The sequence below is a fragment of the Xenopus tropicalis genome, chromosome 8 (genome assembly GCF_000004195.4).
Source record: "Xenopus tropicalis strain Nigerian chromosome 8, UCB_Xtro_10.0, whole genome shotgun sequence".
NCBI classification, from domain to species: domain Eukaryota; kingdom Metazoa; phylum Chordata; class Amphibia; order Anura; family Pipidae; genus Xenopus; species Xenopus tropicalis.
In genome coordinates, this window is record NC_030684.2 from 87,327,799 (window position 1) to 87,354,936 (window position 27,138).

At 38.4% G+C, this 27,138-nt stretch overlaps 2 protein-coding genes across 2 annotated transcripts; one reads left to right on the top strand and one right to left on the bottom strand.

The window, feature by feature from the left end:
• Positions 1-2,677: 2,677 nt before the first annotated feature.
• On the bottom strand, positions 2,678-8,973 carry ndufb1 (NADH:ubiquinone oxidoreductase subunit B1). Its single transcript, XM_002933205.5, has 3 exons — positions 8,822-8,973; positions 5,762-5,906; positions 2,678-2,769 (listed from the first exon to the last, which is right to left on the bottom strand). The coding sequence occupies exons 2-3, from the start codon at positions 5,899-5,901 to the stop codon at positions 2,733-2,735; spliced, it is 177 nt and encodes a 58-aa protein (XP_002933251.1). The 5' UTR covers positions 5,902-5,906; positions 8,822-8,973; the 3' UTR covers positions 2,678-2,732.
• Positions 8,974-9,105: 132 nt separating this feature from the next.
• Positions 9,106-21,407, top strand: cpsf2 (cleavage and polyadenylation specific factor 2). Its single transcript, NM_001126980.1, is given in 15 exon segments — positions 9,106-9,253; positions 10,234-10,402; positions 12,561-12,720; positions 12,795-12,900; positions 14,447-14,576; positions 15,184-15,299; positions 15,427-15,614; positions 15,697-15,987; positions 16,781-16,881; positions 16,984-17,184; positions 17,444-17,596; positions 17,727-17,952; positions 18,587-18,889; positions 20,107-20,241; positions 21,182-21,407. Coding segments are annotated over 14 exon segments (2,352 nt in total). The 5' UTR covers positions 9,106-9,253; positions 10,234-10,253; the 3' UTR covers positions 21,275-21,407.
• The last annotated feature ends 5,731 nt before the right edge of the window (positions 21,408-27,138 follow it).

Sequence of the window (27,138 nt, forward strand, 5' to 3'; positions counted from 1 at the left end):
TAGGACTATATTTAAATGACAAAAATAGAGCTAAACATTTTTAGATTTTGCAAGCAGAAGAATGTTAAATGTGCTGTGCGTTAAAAACACTACAATGGTTTCCATAAATGGCTGATTTGTAACCAAATAGGCAGCCTTCAGTTTAAATAGGGCAAAAAGGCATGTGTTTATATATTAATAAAATAGTAATAGAAAATAACAGCTACGGTGTGTAAATACAGGTTCTTACAGAAGGACATTCATTTTGGCATTTAACTGCCAATAGATTTGCTACATTAGTGCTACCTTTCCAGTTTTGAGCCAGACAGGCCCAGGCCCAAATGAGGAAAACCAGGCACAACTCAGTAACATTGACAAGGTGGCCATAGCCCTGCGACAGCACAGCTCCGCCTCCTCCCAGCCCCAGTGATATCACCCCCGCCCGGCTAAGAAAGCTGGCAGAGGTGGCAACCCTAGTGCCACCAAGAACGTTACACCTAGAATGCCATACCTGAGTAAAGTGCTAGAAGCTCCCTCCGTTTGTTTAAGATTGCAGCTGTCGTTTTAGCTTGGTCTTCATAGCTTCCTGCTGCAGCTTTAGAGGCTGGTAGCTCAGATTACACATTACTTAGGGAGGGGCAAGTGAGTTTTATGAATTCTTAAAGGAACAGTAACATCAAAAAATTAAAGTGTTTTAAAGTAATTAAAATATAATGTGCTGTTGCTCTGCAAAAAACTGGTGTTTTTGCTACAGAAAAGCTAATATATAATAAGCTGCTGTGTAGCCATGGGGGCAGCCATTCAAGCTGGAAAAAAGGAGAAAAGGCACAGGTTACATAGCAGATAACAGATAAGTTCTGTAGAATACAATAGTGTTTTATCTGTTATCTGCTATGTGCCTGTGCCTTTTCTCCTTTGAATGGCTTCCTCCATGGCTACATAGCAGCTTACTTATATAAGCTATAGTAGTCTTTCTGAGGCAAACACACCAGTTGTAGCAATGCAGGGCAACAGTACATTATATTGTTATTACTTTTATACACTTTAATTTTTTGGTGTTACTGTTCCTTTAAGGGAGGGGGAGCAGGAGAAAGGAGATAGCTGCACAGTCTCTTGCCCCTGGAATGATGGATTTTTCTGAGAGAGGAAGTCTGATACCAAAAAACATGTTTACAAAAAAAAAGGAGACAAGAAATCCTGTGTTTCTTTTGATAGAGGACTCAGTGCAGCTTTTCTGGCTGTATTTACATAGACCTTTACCCTTACTTAGTTTTTACCTTTTCTTTAAGCTGGCCATAAATCTAAGGATACGCTACTTTGGGGTGGTCAACACTAGGGGGCACATTTACTAACCCACGAACGGGCCGAATGCGTCCGATTGCGTTTTTTTCGTAATGATCGGTATTTTGCGATTTTTTCGGAAAATTGTCGCAAATTTTTCGTTACCAATATGATTTGCGCAAAAAAACGCGAGTTTTTCGTAGCCGTTCCGAATTTGTTTGAACCACAAGACCCTTGGTGCTGGTTGTGTTTGATTTGGTATCTATATGGTATTCTGTGCACAGGGGCAGCTACATAGTAACAATCTTTGGAGTGTGGTGCTGTCATGTGGACTCATATATATATATATATATATATATATACACACACACACACTAATTCAGTATACACCAGTGGCCTGGTATAGATTATAAAGTGCTCACCCAGCAGCTACCTGGACTACACTACCCCCCCCCCCCCCCCCCTTGACAGGCATAACTCTTATTGATGCTTGTAATATGTAATTAATGTAAGTACACATATTAACACTATATACCACTGGCGATTGTGCCAGTTGGTTTTCTTCTGGTTGTTAGAAATATTTGTCAGGCAACATTTCATAAAGCAAGCTAGGCATCCCATATTTCACATTGGTTGTATGGCAGGAAAGGAAAAATATAGCCCCCCCCCCCCCCAAACAATGTTGGTCTCTATAAAAATGTATTGCCATAAAACCCTACTTCATCTTAATAAACCATTTAAATAAAAATATACTTTTTTTAGTAGTATACACTATTGGGTACTCCTAATTAGAAAATTGCCATTTTAAGAATCAAGGGCTGCCTCCTGGAATCATAGAATTCACAGTGCACACAAACAAGCCAAGGCACACATACAAGCTAGGCCACATCAGCCAATGAAGGGACAGAGTTCTGTCTTTTGCTTCCACACTTCTTCTTGTTAGAGTTAGAGCTGCATTATTTCTGGTAATGTGATCTCTGAGGGAGCACACAGCCCATCACTAAATGGTGGATCAAGGGAAAGGATGTAAAAGGGCAATATTTACACACATATATATATATATATATATATATATATATATATATATATATATATATATATATATATATATATATATATATATATATATATAATTGTACAAACTGAAGTGGAGCTAACGTACCAGTCTGAAGACCTAGTCCGAACTCACGGACAATACATATAGAAAGTTGTCCGTGAGTTCGGACTAGTTTGGTTTTGGTTAAGTATTCATTCTTGGCTTATAGTTTTTCTTTAAAAGTAATATATACCCCCTTTTTTAATTTTAAGGTGAACTTTCACTTTAACAACATTATATTATATATTTCCATGGCATTTTTTTGTTTTAGATAAACCCTAATGGATGTATAGAAAATTCCACAGTAAAGTTATCAGTAAATGTAGTCGGCAAAGATATTTTATTTAAGATGATGATTTTTGGTTAATAAAGGTCTTTATCTCCATGTGACTTCTTCACCAGGTTTCAATTCTCTGTAGAGGGAAAAGAAAAACAAAACACTTTAATAACACTGAGGGATCTCCATCCAAAATATATGATTTTGCAAAATATAAATCAAAGCAACTTTCAAGTATTTGTAAATGTAATTGCTTTTGAAAGCAGTATGTGTTCATCTATTTTTGTTCTCTGTACTTACTTAAAGAATAAGGGGCACATTTATGAAACTCTTGCGTGGTTTCTTCATCCGAATAGCCCGATTAATGATTAAATGGTTTTCCCAAACCAAAAGATAAAAAGTTCAGCAGGTTTTAGGTGCCAAGCTTTTTATTTTTTGGTCAGGGAAAAGAAAAACCCGATTTGCATGAATCGGCCCATTGGATGAAGAAACCATGTGAGAGTTTGGGGACTCTTGCATGGTTTGGAGATATGAAGGTTCAAGTGTTCATAAATGTGCCCCTAAGTGCACTTTAAAAAAACAAAAAAAAAAAAAAAAAACCTCTAAAATTACTCTAAATACCCCCAGAATAACATACCTTTCTCCCTGCAAGCAGATTAATTTTGTTTCTCTATTACAAGCAGCTGAACAGCAGTTATTTTGTCATTTCCTTGTCTAGCATGAAGCTCCACCCCTTTTGCTTTCTAAGCACTCCCCCTTTCTCTGAATATGATGACCTCAAAGAGGTGTCTACTGCACAAGCCTTATTGATTTCCATTGGAGCAGAGACAGTATGCATGCCCAGTAGGCACCTCTTTAAGGGTCTTCATAGTCAGAGAGAAAAGTGTTCAAAATGAAAAACAGGGGAGGAGCGCTAGACAAGTAAGTCAGTAAAAGAGCAGCTCTTGTGGAACTAGCTGTAATAGAGAAACTAAATTAATCGGCATGCAAGGAGAAAGGTTTTATAATTTTATGGGATTTTAAAAGGCTTATATATCTATTGAAGGAAAAGCAAGTTTTATTCACTGGAGGTGCCTATGTTAGGCACCCACCAATGAATATAATCGTTAATTGCTTCATGCAAATCTGCATTTTAAGTTTGTCAAGCTAAAGAACCATTGAGACTCATTTGTGATATTTTCACATCTGATCTTTATAAAAACAATTTCTAAAGTAATATTTTGATTTATCAGATGACTTTGTAAAAGAAATCTAATATCTTTAACAGGACTCCTAATGTAATGGCACACAGGGCAATTTCAAGCATTTTGCAGCTGTGTGGGAGGGAGCAAAATACGTTTAAATCGCCCCCATTTTTAATAAATGGAAACTTTAAGGCCCCAATGCTGTCAAGTGACAGGCTGCTGGTAAAACAAATTACTTGTGCAATCACTTGAAAAAGACGGAAGAGACATCCTTACAAGATTACACAAGTAAATGTTTTTACTGTCAGTGTGATTCAGATTCACTCTGAATTACCCTTAGACCATATAGTGAGCACTGTTTTTTTCTGACCGCTAAAGAAATGTGTTGCAGGGTAATAATCTGCCTACTGACACACATAATCAATGATAAAATAAGCTGCTGTGGGCTGTCTGCAAATCACATTTAAATGAAGTCTGCATTCGGGTTTATGTACAGATTGATTTCCTTGTGATGTGCTTTATCATAACCAGAAGCCATATAGGCTGGTTAGACGTAAGTTAAAGAATCAGGTTCACTGCTTGTGTGTCAAACAACTGGATCTCAAAAGAAGCAGGTGGGTCATGGTTTCTTGACTCTTTAAATTTGTCCCATGACCATATCAGGACCCCTACATAACCTGATGCCTGGACAGTTCAGATAAATTGCCCACTTTATGCTCCTTGTGGCCCAGCTGTAAAATTCTGCCAAGAGATTGGCCAAGAAAAGTTCTGATACCTTTGCCAACCCCAAATAAAATAAAAAAAGCCTAATTTACTTGACTGATTTTGTTGGATGCCTTTTTAACTGAATAATCTTTGTTAATATGTACAGTTAATAGCTAAAGGCGATATAATAAATCAAATATCATGCACCATTTAGAGAGTGTGTAGTTCATGTGTGTAATTTAAATAATCATAAATGCAAATGTGAAATTAGAATCAAGTGCACCAGGTCCAAATGATAAACATATATGGGGTCATTCCTGCCCCCGGGTGGTATACGTCCACTTGTGTCCCCCTACTGCTGATGAAAAATCTGGTGCTTCTATAGTTAGAGAGGTTCTTGGAGAAAGTTGTCCTATATAAACCTCATTTAGCTTGTTCTTTATTGTTAAAGTGAGTGGTCTCCCCATGCCTAGATTGGAAGAGCTCCCTGAGGCCTTTAAATAGAAGATTATATATACATATTAGTCTAGGAAGTTATTTTAATAAATTGTATCAGTTACACCTAACATCTAATTGATTGGCAATCTTTTTTAAACACTTTGCAATGAAAAATATTTCAAACAACTGCCAAATGCCCAGGCCAGGCTGTCCCTGTGAGCAGAATATAAGATTTTGTAAGAAGTTTCTAAAAACTTTTAATTTTATCATTGGACCTACAGATAATTGTCAGCACTGCTGATATCTACATTTAAAGCATGGTAATTAAAAGGTTATGGTTTTGGGCTGCATTGCTGCCTGTCCAGCTGGCCATCATATAATCCAGTGACCCAAATATTCCAGTAAAGCAACCAAGAATTGGCAGAAAACAAATGGAGGCTTTTGGAATTACCAAATCAAAGCCCAGATCTAAATCCCATTGAGATGCAGTGGGGCAATGTGAAACTTGCTGTACATGCAAGAAACTCCTCTAAAAGCTTACAGATATAGAATTCCTGAAAACATCAAATCTACAAACCTGACAATTAGGCCCCTGACAGCTGGTCCTGTAGATTTTACTATCTTTGGCAGAAAATCTGTTAAACAACCTGTAGCTAAATGCAAATCGCTTGCAGGTAGAAAGAATTTGGACTATTCTTTTCAGTGTGGAAAAGCAATTGGAAATAAATTGTATGTTTTAATGAGGAATGACTATTTATTTTCTTGGGCAACTTTAGTCATATTTTGTAAAAGCAATCTTACCTTTTGTACAGCATGCTTTTGTTCCTGAATGTACTTAACTTTTCATCATTCCTCCTGTCTAAATACCATCCAATCACAAATCCAACAGGAATAAGCACATTGACCCAGTGATCTCGCAGAATTCCTGCAAGGTTTACCATGGCAACTGCAAAAAAGTAATTACAAGAAATAAAAAGTGGATAATTAATGACAAAATTAAAATAATGAAAATGTATAAACCAAATAAATCAGTGTACATCAAACTCAACAAAATGTATTTTTACTACGTGGGTTAAATAATAGTGTTTATTAGAGATGCATAGAATCCTCTATTTTGGGATTCAGTTGAGTCCCAAATCTTTCATGAAGGATTCGGCAAATCCGAAACCAAATCCAAAGCCAATCTGCATTTGCACCAAGGGTCAAAAAGAACCGTGCATACAGAAAAAAAATTGTGATCACCTTATTGCGTGACCAAAGTCAAGTGATCTTAAGTGTTTGGGATTTAGTGTGTCCCTATATGCAAATATTCTAAATTTTACATATCAGACTGTTAGGTTAATGTTTTTAATTTTATCATCCCACTTTGTGGTCAAAAATATGGCCAAGAACCCCATTAGTTAAAAAAGAACTAAAACTTAAAAAATATGCTATTTCTAGCCATATTCATTTTAATCATAAACATATTGCCCCAGCCAAGAGGTTCAGCATCTGTATAATAATAATGATCCAGGCCTTTAAAGTTGTCACAGGAGCTATCCATATTTGATTTTGTTAGGAGTATCAGTGACACTCACATGCACAAATTATTAAGTAGAAAATGAGGTTTGCCTGTCAGAAAAGCTAATGCTACAGAGCTGATTATATGTACTAATATTCTGAATTAATTACTAAATCAGCCTTATATTGTGACATTGTGAGCGAGTCCCTAAGCTCAGGTAACTGACAGTAGCACAGAATATGTGCAGTGTAGCAGCAGAAGATGGGAAGCTACTGGGGGCAAATTTAGCGGCAGAGATCTTCCCTGCCAAAAGGGCTGTGATTGCCATTTGCTGGTGTCAAAGCCAAAACAATGTACACCATTGCTGCCCTACTTCTTTAATTTAGCTTTAGTTCTCCTTTAAAGGAACAGTAACACCAAAAAATGAAAGTGTATAAAAGTAACTAAAATATAATGTGCTGCTGCCCTGCACTGGTAAAAGTTGTGTGTTTACTTCAGAAAATCTACTATAATTTATATAAATAAGCTGCTATGTAGCCATGGAGGCAGCCATTCAAAGGAGAAAAGGCACAGGCACATAGCAGATAACAGATAAAACACTATAGTATTCTACAGAACTTATCTGTTATCTGCTATGTAACCTGTGCCTTTTCTCCTTTTTTCCAGCTTGAATGGCTGCCCCCGTGGCTACACAGCAGCTTATTATATAAATTATAGTAGTGTTACTGTAGCAAACACACCAGTTTTACCAGTGCAGGGCATTATATTTTTATTACTTTAAAGCTCTTTTATTTTTTGGTGTTGCTGTTCCTTTAAAAGAGCTTTATTCGATATATAAAATGGTCCTACGATCATTGACCTTCTTATACCGTTCTGGGTGTATACATTACTACAAAAACTTTAACACTAAGGGGCAGATTTATCAAAATGTGAGTTTAGAACTTAATACATAAAAACTCACCCACGTTGTATTAATTTCTATGGGATTTTTAGAAGCATTTTCAACTTTCTCCCATTTATAAGTACACTAAAAATCCTATAGGAATGAAAAAAATCGGGGTGAGTTTTTATGTAATAAGCTCTAAACTCACATTTTGATAAATCTGTCCCTAAATCTCACCCAATCTATTGTTTTGGAACTCCCTGAGCAAGAGGTTCAGACGCACATCAGTGAAGTGTTAGGCAAAAATGTTAGGCACCCCCAAGTGACTGTTAGGAGAAAACAGCACCAGCCCGGGGTACCTGGAGCAGATCGCTTCCTTCTTCCTGCTTCCATTGCTGAAATGCCAGCGGTGGGCGCATGCGCATTAGAGTGAAAAGCCGACTTTAATGCTTAAGTTCGGCTTTTCACTCTACTGCGCATGCGCGCGCAGCGAGTCAGGAAGAAGTAAGCGCCGGCAGCTACCCCGGGCTGGTGCTGTTCTCTCCTCACAGGGGCACCAGCCCGGGGTAAAAGGTAGGTGGTCAAAGTCACTTGGGGTGCCTAACATTTTGGCACCCCCAAGTGACTTTGACTTTCTTTTTCCTTTAAGTTGCTATATGTGCAGCAAACGCACACATGACCATATAGTGGTCCTTTGTGCAACAGACCCACATATGACCATACAGCACATACTTCAAAGAAACAGCACACAGAATTAGAGGTGGTTGCTAGTAACCTGAATATGTAAAGGAAAACTAAATGTTTTTAATGAAAATGCAACCCGAATAAGTGAGCTATTAAGCAAGGTAAGAAAAGTGGTATATCAGTAAATATTGCCTTTTTATGTAGACTGAACAAAATAAAACATATTTCTAATATAGTTAGGCAAAAGGTAATCTATAAAGGCTGGATTTAACATGTTTGCCTAAGTAACTATATTAGAAATATTTTTTATTTTGTGCAGTCTATTTATTTTACCCAATTTACTTTTACCTTTATTTTCCAAAGGCTCCCTTTTGTTACAACTCTGACTTATGCATGTGCACAATGGTAACATTTTACTACTGAGTCCTGGGAAATACTGAAAACATGGCTGCACAGCACTGGGTAAAAATGTTCCCTAGTCCAATGCAATTTTTTTCCAAACAGGAGTACTGGTCCAGGTAAAAAGGTAAGCTATTGAAGAATCGTGGGGTGTCTAACGTATTGTGACCCCCTCCCCAGTGTATTATTCAGTACATGTTCCCTCACTATTTCTATTACCTACAATTCTACTGATAACTATTACATTTCCTTTGTTTCCATTAAAAAGATTTATTTCAAGGGACATCTATGTGCCTATGTTTATACTACTGCATTCTCTCTCAGATTCATGACCCCCAAGTTAACATGCATCTGGGCCTAGTCACCTAGAGGACCCCAAGTCTCGCACTCTTACCTTTCGGATGGGAACAGCAGTTACACCAACCAGCCAGCAAGGAAGCAAGGAAACACACAGAGGGCAGCGGACGCTACCAATATTTTAAAGTCTAGGGACACCTTATATGCCCTGTATGAAAGGGAAAGCTGGCTAAACTGCTAAAAATATTCCCATACGTTAGACACTATTAATCGTAAAAGGAACGTTTTGTGAAGTAATACTGTTAAAGTTGTTAGACTTTATACAATCACTCCCCCTTTCCGCTTGAAATGGATTGTTCCTTCTGCGCACCCCGGTCATGCGCACAAGGAAGATGGCGCCGGTTTCATCCAATGCTAGTCGTTGATTGTTGTTGGCATAGTACTTCACATGGGGTCTTCAGAGGGACTGGTGGGCTCGTATGTAGTTGCGAAAGCGAGCTAGTGGGCATTTCTCTTATCGGCGCGAAAGGTAAAATGTTGGAGGCTCATATGGGATTTGAAAGGCTGTTGCAGGTTAGCGGAACGGGAGAAGAGACGTAGAGCGGGACACTTAGAGAGTGAGACTTGTGCTGAGAGCTTATTAGATACATTGCAGGCTGCTCCTGCAGCAAAGTGACTGAAACTGGCAGTTTTGTGTGACTCAGACGTAAGATGTCAGGCTAATAATGAGTTTAGGCTGGTGGTCAGAATTTTCGGTAGGGGCCAGTTCAGGCAAGCACAGAAAGGTTCTGAAAGTTTAGGGCAGGGGAGCCCAGACTTAACCAACTTTACTTTACATTTAGTGGTACTATCCCATTAAGAACTGCTACAGCATTGTAGGGGTTTTGTTATAATGAGACATTGAGAATATACATGTTACTGCATTTAAACAGATACTTATTTTTTTCAGGTTATCCAATTACCTGAAATAGGGAACATAGACTAGTGCTGAGAAGTCTAGCAGAGGGGTTGTTTAGTGCCCAGGAAATGGTTATTGTGGAATGTATTACCTAGCCCTTCAGTAAAGGCGCACAAACGTGAATACACTGGGAGTAAATAAAGTCTTAAGGGTCCAAGTGAATTTTCCCAGTTGAAAGTTTGCAACAGAGCCCTATCTTTACCTGTGCCATATGCAGTTTGTCGCTGCAAGCCTTGCAAAGGTCTGTGGGTAATAGGGCAGACAGAGAGCCCACTGAGTCCCTGTTGGGCTTTAGGCTGCACCATTTTAGAGCCCACTTGAAAGGCAGACACTGAAGCAGTCAAACCCCCATCCCCTGGTCATTAAATTACATTACATTACTGTCCTATACAATGCAGTGTGTTCATCTGATCCTTAAGTGTTTTTCTTTAGTGTCAATAGATATCCTCAAGAAGATTATGAAAATAACCATATACTTTGCTTCATTAATGTTTGCATGCAGCAGCTTATCTGCACATAATATAACAGTGCTTTTGTATGCATTCTAATAGATCTGTAGCATCTGAAAAAAATGACATCCATCATTAAGCTAACTACCTTGGCCGGCGCCCAGGAAGAATCTGCAGTTTGTTATCTTCTTCAGGTTGATGAATTCCGGTTTCTCTTGGACTGTGGCTGGGATGAGAATTTTTCCATGGATATCATTGACTCTGTCAAAAAGTATGCATAATACATATATAAAATGTATGCCATTGCAGTATGTTTACAATGTACTTGCTGTACAGCTGGAGTCAAAAAGACATTTTTTCAGTAGAAGGAGAGCAAAAGGTTAACTCACTGAGGGGTGCCAACATTTTTGGCTCCTATTTGCTTTCTTTTTATATAAAGAAACACAAAAATAGTTGCACTCACTGATTGGAGAAAATGTCTTGGTGCACGCCACAAAAAAGTAATATAGAATGTCATATAAATCAAGGCACTCACAGGGCTTGAAAGTACAGTGTAAAGATATTGTTTATTTGTTATTTTAACGTTTCGGTCTTCCTTGAGACCTTTGCTAAGGGGATAAAGGTCTCCTTGAGAAAGAGCACAGTTGGTGTTCAAAACACCTGATTTTTTTCAATAAATATAGATTTTTCACAAGTATTCCTGTTAAGTGCGGTAGTACTATGATTTTCTATTTAACATATTTACCAGCACCCAGGCAAGTTGCTACATTAGTTTTGGGAGTGCTCCTCTTTGGTGGTTCTTATACAGTCATGGCCAAAATTGTTGGCACCCCAGAAATTTTTCCAGAAAATCAAGTATTTCTCCCAGAAAAGTATTGCAGTTACACATGTTTATTCCCTTTGTGTGTATTGGGACAGAACGAAAAAGGGAGGAAAAAAAGCAAATTGGACATAATGTCACACAAATCTCCAAAAATGGTCTGGACAAAATTATTGGCACCCTTAACTTAATATTTGGTTACACACTCTTTGGAAAAAATAACTGAAATCAGTCGCTTCCTATAACCATCAATAAGCTTCTTACACCTCTCACCAGGAATTTTGGACCACTTTTCCTTTGCAAACTGCTCTAGGTCTCTCTTATTGGAAGGGCACCTTTTCCCAACAGCAATTTTAAGATCTCTCCACAGATGTTCAATGGGATTTAGATCTGGACTCATTGCTGGCCACTTCAGAACTCTCCAGCGTTTTTTTGCCATCCATTTCTGGGTGCTTTTTGACGTATGTTTGGGGTCATTGTCCTGCTGGAAGACCCAAGATCTCGGACGCAAACCCAGTTTTCTAACACTGGGCTCTACAGTGCGACCCGAAATCCTTTGGTAATCTTTAGATTTCATGATGACTTGCACACATGCAAGGCAGCAAAACAACCCCAAAACATCAGTGAACCTCCACCATATTTCATTGTAGGTACTGTGTTCTTTTCTTTGTAGGCCTCTTTCTGTTTTCGGTAAACAGTAGAATTATGTGCTTTACCAAAAAGCTCTATCTTGGTCTCATCTGTCCACAAGACGTTTTCCCAGAAGGATTGTGGCTTACTCAAGTACATTTTTGCAAACTGTAGTCTTGCTCTTTTATGTCTCTGTGTCAGCAGTGGGGTCCTCCTGGGTCTCCTGCCATAGCGTTTCATTTCATTTAAATTTCGACGGATAGTTCGCGCTGAAACAGATGCTCCCTGAGCCTGCAGGACAGCTTGAATTTCTTTGGAACTTGTTTGGGGCTGCTTATCCACCATCCGGACTATCCTGCGTTGCAACCTTTCATCAATTTTTCTCTTCCGCCCACGCCCAGAAAGATTAGCTACAGTGCCATGGGTTGCAAACTTCTTGATAGTGTTGCGCTCTGTGGACAAAGGCAAATCTAGATCTCTGGAGATTGTTGATATTTTTCCACAATTTTGGTTCTCAAGTCCTCAGACAGTTCTCTTCTCCTCTTTCTGTTGTCCATGCTTAGTGTGGCACACACAGACACACAATGCAAAGACTATGGGAACTTCTCTCCTTTTCATCTGCTTTCAGGTGTGATTTTTATATTGCCCACATCTGTTACTTGCCCCAGGTGAGTTTAAAGGAGCATCACATGTTTGAAACAATCTTATTTATCCACTATTTTGAAAGGGTGCCAATAATTTTGTCCTGCCCATTTTTGGAGTTTTGTGTGACATTGTGTCCAATTTGCTTTTTTTCCTCCCTTCTTTGTTCAGTTCCAGTACACACAAAGGGAATAAACATGTGTATAGCAAAACATGTGTTACTGCAATACTTTTCTGTGAGAAATACTTGATTTTCTGGAAAAATTTCTGGGGTGCCAACTGTATGTATGTATGTATGTATGTATATAATTTTTTTTTTTTTTTTTTTTTTTTGCAGATATGTCCATCAGGTGGATGCAGTCCTCTTATCGCATCCTGATCCATTGCACCTGGGGGCTCTGCCCTATGCTGTTGGAAAGCTGGGGTTGAACTGTGCCATATATTCTACTATTCCAGTGTACAAGATGGGTCAGATGTTTATGTATGACTTATATCAGGTATATATTAATACTATCACATTTGTTAATATGCCATTATGTTTACACACTAAAACAAATCTCTTATGTTTCAGTCTCGTCACAACACTGAGGATTTCAGTCTTTTCTCTCTTGATGATGTTGATTGTGCATTCGATAAAATCCAGCAATTAAAATATTCCCAAATTGTGCATTTGAAAGGTATGTATAAACAGTGGGATTTTTGTTTTTTAAAGTATGTATGTATATCTCTATTTATAAAGCGCTACTTATGTACACAGTGCTGTACAGAAGAATAGATTAATACAACAGGGGGTTATTAAAATAATAACAGATAAATACAAAGTATAACAATAAATACAAGATACAGTTGCAATAAGTTAAGAGTCAAAGACACAAGAGGATGGAGGTCCCTGCCCCGTAGAGCTTACAATCTATATGGGAGGGTAACTTACAGACACAAATAGGCAAATATAAGTGCAGTAGGTCACAGTGGGTGACAATGCAATATAAGTGCTAGTTCCCAGATCAGGTGCTGGGTGAGTGCTCCAAAAGATAGTCTTTAAGTTTAGTTTTAAAAAAAACTTAGGGAGGATTCTCTCCGGAGGAAATCAGAGAGGGCAGTCCAAATGTAAGGGGCAGCAAGGCAGAAAGGTTTAAGGTGGGAACGTGCAGTAATAGTGGGGGGCGCAACCAAGCGGTTGCTTTGCGAGGAACGAAGGAGTCGGCCAGGAATGTACGGAGACACAAGAGAGGAGATGTAGTGAGGGGCAGAGGAATAGAGGGCTTTGAAGGTTAAGAGAAGGAGTTAGTAAGATATTCTTTGTTTAATAGGAAGCCACGATAAGGACTTTAGCAGGGGAAGGGCCTGAACTCTCCTGGATGAGAGGAGGAGAATTCTGGCAGCAGTATTTAATATAGATTTTGGAGGCAAGCGGTAGAAGCAAGACAGGACTATAGTTAGAGAGACAGGACAGGACCAGCGTGGCCTTTTTAAGGATAGGCTTGACACAGGCCTGTTTGAACGAAGAGGGGAAACTTCCAGAAGTTAGAGAAGAATTGAAGATGTGAGTAAGAGCTGGAGTAAGTTCAGCAGCACAGTGTTTAAGCAGAGAGAGAGCAAGTGGTGAGCGGAGCTGACAATAGAAGCCGGAAGACTTCGGAGACAGTTAAGGAAGCAAAAGAGCTAAGGCATGCAGAAGGGGGCTGAGGAAGGAGGAACTGGTTTGTATTAGTAGAGGGGAGTACGCTTAGGCTGAAGGGGTGCAAATGAGTCAATGGTGGAGGTTAGCATACTGTTGTACTCGCTAACCAGGGTATCAGGGTCAGACATCTCGTTAAAGAAGGAGAGACTATTTTGGTTTGTTTGTAAAAAATCAATAAAGAAAATCTTACAAAAAAAAGAGACTGGACCTGAAAGAGTGAGCTAAGGCCGGGAGGTCTACGTTATATGCCAGCAGCTTCACTGAATTTAATGATTATTGAATGTAACACATATTTGTTAATTGAGTTGCTGCAGTTCAGAAGCAGTGAAAAGGGTGACCATAGCTGTACAGCGTTGCTCAGCTTATAGTAACCTGGAAAAAGCATTTTATGGGGCACCTTGCCTCCAGTTGTCTGTTGTGGGATATTATGTGAATAAAAGCAAATGCTTTTTCCTGTTAGTGATTCTTTTCAGCCATTCTATTATAAAATTATGTATGACTAAATAAGGCAAAACAACATTGCCTCTGCCTCTCTTCTGCAGGAAAGGGTCATGGCTTGTCAATCACTCCTTTACCAGCTGGTCACATGATAGGGGGGACCATATGGAAAATTGTGAAAGATGGAGAGGAAGAAATTGTGTATGCAGTGGATTTCAATCACAAGAGAGAGATGTAAGTTTCTTCTGTTTGTATCAGGGCTTTGTGTGACCTCTTGGGAATACTTTATCTCAGGAAAACATTTCCCTATCATTAAATAAGATGTGCACAATGTAGAAAACATATTTAAATTTTAGCACATTAGCAATTGGCTGTTTGCGGTGTCAATTTATAAAGGCTTTCTGTTGGTTGCAGTTGTTTGGTTAGAGCAGTGATCCCCAACCAGTGGTTCGTGAGCAACATGTTGCACACCAACCCTTTGGATGTTGCTCCTGGTGGCCTCAAAGTTGGTGCCCATTTTTGAATTTCTGACTTTTTCTGAGGCAAACAGACCATATGTACTGCTAAACAGCAGTAGTAGCAGTAGTCTGCCAGTCCACATTGGGCTACTAATTAACCAATCTGAGTTCTTATTGGTAACCTACTAGGAAAGTGTTTGTGCTTGTATTGCTCCCCAGCTTTTTTTTCATTGAAATGTTGCTCAGGGATAAAAAAAAAGGTTGGGGATCCCTGGGTTAGAGTTTAGCATCCTCAGAGGGATACACATGATAATGGAACTGGCATATGTACTCTGCATTCAATTTCATATGCTGCTAATTGGTACTCTGTGTTTTGTCCTTAGACATTTAAATGGATGCTCCTTGGAAATGATCAGCAGGCCATCTCTACTTATTACTGACTGTTTTAATGCTACCTATGTCCAGCCAAGAAGAAAGCAGAGGGATGAACAACTGCTAAGTTTGTACCTGATAATCTTTTTAAAACCACTTGATTATGTATTGTATAATATTTTTTTAAATATTTTTTATGTAAAATATGTTTGTTATTAAACACAAATCTATTTCTAACTCTTTCTGCATTTTAGCAAATGTCCTGGAAACTCTGCGAGGAGATGGGAATGTTCTTATTGCTGTAGACACAGCAGGCAGAGTCCTTGAACTTGCGCAGCTGCTTGATCAGATTTGGAGGACCAAAGATGCTGGACTTGGGGTTTACTCTTTGGCTCTCCTGAATAATGTCAGCTATAATGTAGTGGAATTCTCAAAATCACAGGTTTGTGGGAAAATTAGAAACTTGGCAACAAAAAATACACTGTTACTTGTCCCCGATCAAGACATTTTTGGTAATTTTGTAGGTGGAATGGATGAGTGATAAGCTTATGAGGTGTTTTGAAGACAAGAGAAACAACCCATTTCAGTTTCGTCACCTCACCTTGTGTCATGGCTTTTCTGACCTTGCTCGTGTGCCAAGTCCAAAAGTAGTTCTTGCAAGCCAGCCTGATCTTGAATGTGGATTTTCAAGAGAACTCTTCATTCAGTGGTGTCAGGACCCCAAAAACTCTGTTATACTGACCTACAGAACTACTCCAGGAACTCTTGCTCGCTTTCTGATTGATCACCCGTCAGAGCGAATCATTGACATAGAGGTGAGTCATGGATGTAGCCTTAGGCCAGTAAAATGCATCTAAAATATGTACTAAAAAATGTTTTCGGGATGGGTTGCTGGCTAGGCTTGGATGCAGACCAAGATGTAATCAGGATGCAGATTGTTAGTTGGAGTTAAACGTCATCCTGATTTAAAGACTCTTAAAAGAGAACGAAAGTTAAAATCACAAGAGAGATGTAAGTTTTCCAGATACCCAGATTAAAATCAATCACATTTTTGCACCCCCCTTTGATTTTAGCTGTAGTTTTTCTTTAAAATGGTTTAAAGGCTAGTATTATCTGTGCAAAATAAATACAAGGATATTTGCAGCCACCCTATGGTCCTCTCAAAATACCCTCCTACATTCTTATGGCCCTTTTAGAATAACAGTCTGAAATAGGGGATTGAAATACAACACCGATGTAGTTGGGATATATCAAGAATACCGCAATTGTGGAAACCTGATTGTATATAATAATTAATCTTGGCATCATTTAATCTTAGCAGAATGTCTTACGATAAAATGTAATTTATTAATTTAAAGATATTTGTTGATTATTAGTTTCCTTTAAAGGGTATTTTACCCATGAACTTTTTTTGTATAACAAAAGTGTAATTGTAACCCAATTTTTCAGTGTACATCAGTTATAGATTTTCATTAGTTTTGAGGCTATTCAAACATGCAAATGGATTAGAATCCACTCCATATGTGCAGTGACAGATGGCTGCAAGTCTGAAAATGGAGTGAGTGCAGAGATCAGTGCTGCTAACTGTAATTTTTTTTTCTCAATTAGCTGAGAAAGCGTGTAAAACTGGAAGGGAAGGAGCTTGAAGAGTACTTAGAAAAGGAGAAGCTGAAAAAAGAAGCTGCTAAAAAACTGGAGCAATCCAAAGAGTAATTGTTTCTTTCTATCCATAAAAACTAAAGTTATTAGTTTGTTCTGTCCTGTGTAGACTATGATCTCTTACATATACTCTTAAATATAAATTCTTTCAGGGCAGACCTGGATTCTAGTGATGATAGTGATGCTGAGGAGGATATAGATCAGACCACATCACATAAGGCCAAACATGACTTGATGATGAAAAATGAGGGCAGCAGAAAAGGCAGCTTCTTCAAACAGGCAAAGAAGTCTTACCCTATGTTTCCTGCACCAGAAGAGAGGATTAAATGGGATGAATATGGTGAAATTATAAAGTAAGGGCTGTTTATTTTTATTTTCTTTTTTTTGTGATGAAACTGTGCTGAATTTCAGGACTTGCTTTCTGAAGCTAGGAAAGTTCTTGACAACCTCACTCATACATGTTTATGTAACTATGCACTTTTAATGACTGTTGTGCCCTTGCAATTAGGATTCAACCGAATCCTACAAAAAGTGCTGGGATCCGAACAAATCCTGCATTCAGAGCATCCATAGAAATGTCCCCAATGTTTTGTGTTTCACTTTTAACGTTAGGCCTGAGGATTTCCTAGTACCTGAGTTGCAAGCAACAGAGGATGAAAAGACTAAGCTAGAGTCAGGTTTGACAAATGGAGAAGAGCCAATGGACCAAGACCTGTCTGATGTTCCAACCAAATGTATCTCAGCAACAGAATCAATGGAAATCAAGTTAGTGACTTTAAAACAATTTGTACCAAGTAGTTTAGTGCAAAGCAGTGAATACTTTATGCCCTATGATAGTCTCACTTTTAGTATGGAAGTCTTTCATATTAAACTTTTGCTTTTTCTTCCATAACAGGGCAAGAGTCACATATATTGATTATGAAGGCCGCTCAGATGGTGACTCCATCAAAAAGATCATAAACCAAATGAAGCCGAGACAGTTGATTATTGTGCACGGCCCTCCAGATGCAACTCAGGATCTTGCTGAAGCTTGTAGAGCATTTGGTGGCAAAGATATTAAAGTTTATACCCCCAAACTACATGAAACTGTAGATGCAACAAGTGAAACACACATTTACCAAGTGAGCATGCACAAAAGATTATTCCTTTTTATGTTACGCTATGTAAACAATATTATTTCTTTACAGAAACAGTTCAGTGTAAATATAAATCCTTTTAATCCTGAGCATGCAGGTTAGATTCAAAAGCCAGCTGACTGAATAGTTTTGTCCCTCCCATGTGGCCCCCCCTTTAATTGTCATGGTTAGAGGGATGAAAAGAAGGGAGTAGTGTTCTAGCTATTATGTTAGACATCTGTTCAATCCAGCCTTTATAGATTCCATTTTGGGTTAAATAACTATTGACAACATTTTTTTGTTTAATTTTGCACAGCCTGTTTAACCAGTTTTATTTTTACACTGAACAGTTCCTTTAAATAGGAAACTGTCTTTTTTGAAAATTGTTATTATACCATGTGATGTTTTTTTTTTATGTGGATCACCCAATACCACATGAAAAACAATAGAAGCGGTATTTTCCATATTTTGTGTGTTTTTCATGTTCTGGTTATTCTTTATCAATGTGTGAGTAGTTCTGCAAAGGAGAGTATGCTAAAATTGTGCATGTGATGCATGGGTGCTTGCTGCACATCCCATGGCTTGTACTAGGTTGAGTTTTGTAAATACAATCATCTAAAAGTTTGATTCTTTTGTTCAGGTAAGACTGAAAGATTCCTTGGTTAGCTCCCTTAAGTTCTGCAAAGCTAAAGATACAGAGTTGGCATGGATTGACGGGGTACTGGACATGAGAGTATCAAAAGTAGACACCGGGGTCATATTAGAAGAAGGGGAATTAAAAGATGAAGGGGAAGATTCAGAAATGCAAGTGGATACTCAAGCTTTGGATGCCAGCGCAATAGCACAGCAAAAGGCCATTAAAAGCCTGTTTGGAGATGATGACAAAGAGTTTTCAGAAGAAAGTGAGATCATCCCAACATTGGAGCCATTACCAAGCAATGAGGTTTGCAATATATGTTAAGTGATTGTAATTGCATGGGCTCTATTATGTGGAATGCTTGGGACCTAGGGTTTTCCAGAATTTTTGGATCGTCATATTTTTTTCCACCAACATGGATTTATGCAGCTTGCTTACCATCAAGTACAATGTACTGTCTTATTTTTTAAAGTAAAAAACGAAATAACTGAAATTAAAAAAAAAAAAAAATTGGCTTAAAATGGTTTTTGGATAATAGATCCTTTACCTGTAATGTCTTTTTTCTCCAGTTTCAAAATTCTTAACAGAGCGGCAGCAAGAAGTATCCAGCATGCAAGTCATTTTATTACTGGTTCTAGGAGATGATCATAGTTTTGTGCTTTGGGGGGAAACACTGCAGTGGAGTTAGTGCTTTTCAGGGGTGCATATTTTAGCTCTGTGCTGTTGTAGTGTGTTGATGTTCTTTTGCATGATTAAAGGTAGAAAGTGCCAAAGTAGCGCATTCATTGCCTGTAGACATTACTAATGTCTTTTCTTTATTATTTATGTGTTTAAATTACCTACTCAGCTAGCTAATGATGTTTGCATATTTCTTATATTCTGTATCACCTGTGTTTGTATATGGAAGTAGTATTTGAGTAGTTTAGGTTATTCCAGAGATAGTTAACACTCTTATCTAATGAAGCTGGATGAGAATGCAGCTTTAGTGCATCGATCAAAGGTCAATCATTAGATGCAACTGTGACTTGACTAGGATTCACTAGATCAATCATGTGTCAATGAAGCTTAAACGTAGCACTGCTTATAACTGTTACAAAATAATTTTACTTATAAGATAGAAATGATTTCGGTATAGTCTTAAATATGCTTCGTGATAATCCTAGGGATTTGCACAACCAGATGATGATTCTGTGCTGCTATTTATGGGAGAAGCTTACCATTAAATTAACTTTTTTGTACGTTATAGAATTACTTTTGCAACAATGTTATTCTCCTCCATGGGTTTATAATGCCCAGTCTCAGCATTGAGAACTGCCACCTATCCAAATCCTTGCTTCTCATGCCTATTTCATTTGCAGGAAAAAGGATTCAATGCTGGAACAATATAAATAAAGTTTTACAAGTGCAAAATACAATTACAGCTATGATAAATCACTGCCTCAGTAAAGATTACAAAAAAAAAATTAGACATTTTAAAGCCCTCATTGTGGCTGCAGTAAACATGCATTTATTACTGTTTACAGGTCCCAGGACACCAGTCAGTTTTCATGAATGAACCACGACTGTCAGATTTCAAACAAGTCCTTTTGCGGGAAGGGATTCAGGCTGAATTTGTTGGTGGTGTGCTAGTGTGCAACAATATGGTAGCTGTCCGAAGGGTAAGTCCAGAACTTAATGAATTGCTTGGTTTTATATCCCAAGCTCAGAAGTTCTCTTCCTCAGTCTCTTCCCAATATTATTTCATGCAGTTAGTTTATTTACTTTTATTTAGTAAATGTTACTTGTCAAGAGAACAGATCTAGATATATAAAATGTAAAAATACACCTGATGTGGGCTTAAATTTGCTTTATATTTGAGTATTTTCAGTAAGAGCTGCTCTAAATTTATGTACGTATGTATAACTTTATTTATAAAGCGCATACGGATGCACCAAATCCACTATTTTGGGATTCGGACGAACCCTGAATGGCTGAACCGAATCCAATATGCATATGCAAATCAAGCTACTGACGGGATAAAAAGAACCCTGTGCATGTGGAAAAATGTTTAACTTCTGTGTTTATGTAACAAAAAGTCACATAATTTTAAGGATTCTGATTCGGTTCGACCAGGACCATGGATTCATCTGAGATGGATGTGAAAGTAAAGTTAGAAGAGCAGGAGCTTGCACATAAAGCTTTCAAAACTTCAAGGCACTTGATCGCCCATTGATGCTAGATCCTTTGAAACTTACTGGCATATCTTATAGTGTATTTAGTGATCAATCAGTTAAGTAAAAGAACTGAAAATATGGTAGCCCTATTAGTTAGAGGGTCTGGATCAGAAATCTGTATAAAAATGTAGTATTTCTTTAAAGGCATTTAAGGTGGCATTGGTCTTAATATAATCCTGGGATGTTTGCCTTATTACAAAAAGTGCATTTTGTTAATTTATTTTGCTTTTCTGAAAATGAGTCATTTACACAAACACCAGAAAATATGCTCTGCAGTACCTTCACATTATTTTCATTTAATTGTTTTTTTACTTAATCGTTTTGTTTGTGTAATGTTATTTGTGTTTGTGTAAAATAAAATGCAATCATTTTTTTTATTTTGCAGACGGAAACTGGTCGGATTGGTCTAGAAGGATGCCTTTGTGAGGACTTTTTTAAAATAAGAGAACTTTTATATGAACAATATGCCATCGTGTGAAGAATGTTCATTTAAAAAGGCATGCCATGTAAAAATTACTTCTGGACTGTCCATGCTCATTTTTTTCTTTTTATATTTTTTTTAACCTGGAAAATGCATAGAAAACCGTTGAAATTATAATTTATGTTACAAATCCAGTTTGTCCTCTTTTTGGTTGGAATTTCATATGTTACCCAGGAACACACACAATTACTTTCTCCCCTCTTTGCTTTCACAAGGATCAAAGTAGTTTATTTTTATGAAGTAGATAACAACATGAAGAAAACATGTAAAGGTAGCGAAGGCTATTAAGTTTAAATTTTGTTCTCATTGGAGGAAGTTCCTGCTTCGTTGGTCCTGGCTGGGACAGGTTTAATTGGAGTTTACGACTGCTCTGTTTGATATTAACACACCATGTTTGGCAGTAAAGATGCGGCATGGCATGTTTGGACCTCTCTGTACCTGAAATACCAAAGCCTGGTTTGAGTCTGAGTCTGAGTCTGGACCTGGGTTAAATACCTGGTGATTTAAAATTTAAAGTAGTCATAAGCCAAAGTACAGTGGGCTTCAGTTTTTAAAATTATTGTTGTTATAAATAGCCATGCCCTGTTGAAACACTCTTACACATAACCATAACCCTGATCTGCTCCAAACCATTTAATTGTGCACCAGGCTCCAAGTATTTTGGGGGACCTATGAATCTGGTTCATCTCATCTGTCTGGGCCCCTAACAGGATGTTCACTTATCCCTTTCTTGGGGCAGCCCTGTAAACAGAGTGTATATACCAGGGATCCCCAACCTTTTATACCCACGAGCCACATTTAAATGGAAAAAGTTGGGGAACAACACAAGCATGAAAAAGGTTCCTGGGGGTGCCAATAAGCTATAATTGGCTACTTAATAGCCCCTACATGGACTGGCAGCCTACAGAAGGCCCTGTTTGACATTATACTTGTTTTTTATGCAACCAAAACTTGCCTCCTTACCAGAAATTAAAAAATAATCACCTGCTTTGAGGCCACGGGGAGCAACATCCAGTGGGTTGGGGAGCAACATGTTCCTCACGAGCCACTGGTTGGGGAACACTGGTATATACCATGCAGGTTCCAACACTCCTTAGCACTTTTTAGGTGCTGCTGCCACATTCAGTTAGTGCTATATCTGTGTATATCTAATATATCACTTACGTAAGGTATTAAAAAATCTGTACTGGAAGTAAACCCTTTAACTCTTTACATGCTGCAGGTTTTTTATCTTGTACTTCATGCTTTCAGTAAACATAGAATGTCACAAATTACAGGGAAACCTATTCTTCATGGCGCTTCTGCAACTTTAGAAAAGTACCTGTGTTTTCCTGAAAATGTACTGCCACGCACAACTAATAATTTTTCAACAGAATCTATTTATAAAAGTTATTAATACATATACTGTAAATTTAAGTGAGAAATATTTTTTCCTGCTGTAGGCAAATTTGGATATTGCTTATAAGATTTTATTATGAGGATTATTAGAGGTGATAACTGTACTTAAAGGGGAAGGAAAGGTAAAAACTAAGTAAGCTTTATCAGATAGGTCTATGTAAATACAGCCATATGCATTTACAGTAATGCTGCACTGAATCCTCTATCAAAAGAAACAGGATTTCTTTCTTCTTTTTTGTAAACATGTTCTTCGGTATTACACTTCCTCTCTAAGAAAAATCCTTCATTCCTGGGGCCAGAGTCTGCAGTTTTCTCCTTTCTTTCCCCCCCTTTCCTGCTCCCCCTTCCAATAAGAATTCATAAAACTCACTCCCCACCCTTAGGACTGTGTAATCTGAGCTATAATGGCTAGACTGTAAGGAAGCTATGAAGACCAAGCTAAAATGGCAGCTGCAATCAGAGAAAGCTTCTAGGGTTCTTTACTCAGGTATGATATAGGTTTCTGCAGAATAAATATAGTGTTCTAGGTGGCAAAAATGTGACAAATCTCTCGGCCTTATATTTAAAATTTGTATGTATAAACGTATAAGTCGGTCCCTAAGGTAACGGCAGCACAGAGCATGTGCAATGAATTAGCAGAAAAGAAGATGGGGAGCTACTGGGGCACCTTTTGGATGCAGAGATCTTCCCTGCTACAGGGCTGTGGTTGCCTTGTACATCATTTCTGCTATACTTTTTTTTTTGTTAAGTTTTAGGTCTTCTTTAAAGTTGCCGTATAAATGCAGATTTGGTTGTGCAGTTTGGTCTATTGTTTATTCTAATGTCTGACCACCTATGCACCACAGCTAACAGTTTGGATAGTTACACTGGGTTGAAAAAAAGACCAGAGTCCATTAAGCAACCATTCCAAGTGAACTTATACTGGCCTATCTATACACTCTCATACATAACCCTATATACCAACATCAATACTAACTGTAGATATTAGTATCACAATAGTCTTGGATATTATGCTTGTTAAAGAACTCATCCAGGCCCCTCTTAAAGGAGAACTACACCCCCAGCTATAAAAGCCCCCCCCCCCCAACTGGCCTGCCTCAACCCCCAGACCTCTCCCTTATCGCATACTCTGTAACTTTAAAAACTGCCCCTATCGCAAACACCAACCTTAAAGTAGAAGGAAAGGTAAAAACTAAGTAAGCTTTTTCAGAAAGGTCTATGTAAATACAGCCATAAGCACTCACAGAAATGCTGCACTGAGTCCTCTATCAAAAGATAGATGGATGTCTGACTTCCTCTCAGAAAAATCCTTATTTCTCATGGCCAGAGTCTGCAAAGTTGTCTTCTCTCCCCCCTCCCATAAGAATTCTAAGAACTCCCTCACCCCTGAGCTATAAAGGCTAGACTGCAAACAGGAAGCTATTTAAAATGACAGCTGCTCTCTTACGCAAACAGAGAAAGCTTCTAGGGCTCTTTACTCAAGTATGGTAATGTTTTCTGCAGAATAAATATATTGTTCTAGGTGGCACTAATGTGGTGAATCTATTGGCAGTAAAATGCTTTAAAGTGCAGAGCAGTGCAGCAGCGTACCTGGTCGACATTTTCCCTTCAATCGTAGAAGCTTCAGGTCTTGCCACTGACACGGACCCTGCTTGAGTATGCACATGGGAAAGAACACAAGAAATCTGCCTATATTCCCCTCTAATGTACTTGTACAGAGTAATCATGTCCCCTCGCAAGCGCCTCTTTTCCAGAGAAAACAACCCCAACCTCGACAGTCTCACCTCATAGCTTAAATCTTCCATCCCATTTACCAGTTTAGTTGCAGTCTCTGCACTCTCTCCAGCTCATTAATATCCTTCTTAAGGACTGGAGCCCAAAACTGCACCGCATACTCAAGGTGAGGCCTTATGCAAGACAGCACTTTATTTGCTTTAGTAGCCACAGAATGACACTGCCTGGAATTAGACAACTTGTTATCTACAAAAATCCCCAGATCCTTCTCAATTAAGGATCCCCCCAAAAAAACACCTCCTTACATTTATATTATTTCTACCAAAGTGCATAACTTTGCACTTTTCAAAACTCTTTGGTTCTATTGTATTTCGTTAAGTCTGTTGGGACTGAAAATATATTATTTCAGCTTCTCTTCTTGGTTAGTGAGTGAGGAACCATCATATCCTATCACTTTAATAATGCATGCTATTGTCGTTATTAATATCTCCTTCAGCCATAGCAGCTAAACTACTGGACCTTGCAAAGTTCCCTAAATTGAACCTGTGTTTGGAATAAAGAGTTTGGTTTTGCCTGAAAGCATGGTTTGGAAGGAAAATGTTAAATTTATTCTATTTGTTTTTTTATTTGTAATTCATTTAAAAGTTATAGGCTTCTCAGTCCAGTGTCCATAGAGAAGCAAATGCACAAGAGGCCATATAAAGAAACATTTATTGTATTGTGTTTTTTCCTGATCTTCAGGCAAGCTAGTTCTATTTGATTACCCTAGTAGTGAAGTGAAATGTGTGTACCTAATATTTGTTGGGGAAAAAATCGCTTTGTAATATGACAAATTGTAATTCTTCATAACGAACACTGGGTGGCATACTCTATTTAACACTGGCGTTTATGAGACATTTATATTAACGTGGCTTTAAAGTAAAGTAACTAGATATAATTAGGGCTAAATTTATAAAGCTGTATAAAACATTTTACACCTAAAATAGTTGACATTTTTGTAAGCATCCATGACAGAAATAATCGTATTTAAAAAGGTGTGTAATTTGTTCCTGCTGAAGTCAATGGTGCAAATTTTATGCCATGGCTTTTGTAAAGCTAACACTTCTTTTTACACAGCTTTCTAGCTGTGATTTAATATAGTATAGCAAGGCAATGTTTTGGTGTATTGCAATACTCTTTTCTTCAACACCTTTATAAGCATACTGATGATAACATCATAAACAAGTGTTAATGCAGATGACTTCCATAACAAGCCTTGAATTTAGTGCGTTAGTCAATATTTCTGTCTTAATGTTATGGTCTCCTAGCCTGGCCATGTGTACACATCTCAATAAGTGTGTGTGTGAGTGAGACACCTCCCAACGCACCATAGTATAACACAGTTTATAAGCTGTACTAATGTTTGGCCTGGGACATTTGTAAAGGGGTAGGTTTCTGTTTTGAGCTTCTCCCAGACAGTTAAAACTATGCAGCAGCACCACCGCCACTGTGGCTTGACAAGCCAACAGATATGGGGTTTCACAGAAGTCAGTGCAGTGCCAGAGAGCTTTAGAGTGGTACATGTTGGGATTGTTTACACAGGAGGAGAGGCACGTAAAGGGCACCTAAAATTATTTCCCTAATAGAGCCTGCACTCCAGTTGCACTAACAATACTATTTGGACCAGAAAAGGCTTCTAGTGATAGATATACTGCACACTCTGGGAGGGAGCTCCCAGTTTTGGGAGCCATGTTGGCCTTCATTCCAGTGCAGGTAGCATAGCACTTGCCAGGAAGATTTTCTAGCCCAAATAGTATTGTTTCCCACCAACTGGAGTGTGGGCTCTAGCCTGCATCTCTGGGTGGGGAAACAATTTTACTTTGATAGTTTGGGGGGAGGGGAATAGGATAACTGTATAAACATATAAAGAGGCCTTACAATATATTTACAATAAAACCGATGAGGGCATTCATTTAGATCTGCTGAGAGTAGGTTCCATCTTTACGTGTTAAAAGGATTTTTTTCAAGCTGTGAAGTTCTTGAAATCCACCCTAAACTGGTTGTACCGATACAGATACATAAAATAAATGACTCAGTGTTTTTAAAATCATTGAAAAAATATAGGGCTACTGGGATTAGTGTTTAGTACAATGCTAAGTGAGGGACTGCTCTGATTGCCATCTTAGAGTCTGGGTCAAAAAGTAATTTCCCCCTCCTTGAAGGCTAATTGGGGAGCCTTTAGGGCCATGACACATGAGATTAGTCAGTGGGATGGCATGCGCGGTGCTGCGATTTGCCGAAGTCACTGAAGTTTCCTGTTGCTGTGTATGCCATCCCACCGGCGATTTACATTCTAGCTGGTGGGATGGCATTGCGGGGAGATTAGTCGCGGCGCAACTAATCTCCCTGTGTGTCACGGCCCTTATATGGGATTTTAGTTGAATAACCAAAAATTGGAAGCGGAGCACTGGATGATCTCTCAATAAAAGCATTACTTTATTTTCATCTTTAAAATCATGACAGAGAGCACAGCTTAACGCGTTTCATGGCTTCTGAGGAAGTGGATCGGGGGCGTCAGAAGGCGAGGCAGCACGGTGAATATAATACATAGGTTGCTATCCTGGTGAGTGCTCCCCATTGTCTGTTATGGGATTTTAGTTGTCTCTTACTGAATCAGCTGGCAGTGATACACAAGTCCTATCTTGCTGACTGTCCTATCCTAACTAAGTGCAACTAGATGTGCATTTTTG

Bases quoted from the DNA above. Each gene is read 5' to 3' on its own strand.
- ndufb1 (XM_002933205.5), bottom strand. From the start codon at position 5,901: ATGGTAAACCTTGCAGGAATTCTGCGAGATCACTGGGTCAATGTGCTT. The intron at 2,770-5,761 runs GTAAGATTGCTT...TTCCCTCTACAG, and splicing joins AAAAGCATGCTGTACAAAAG to AGAATTGAAACCTGGTGAAG.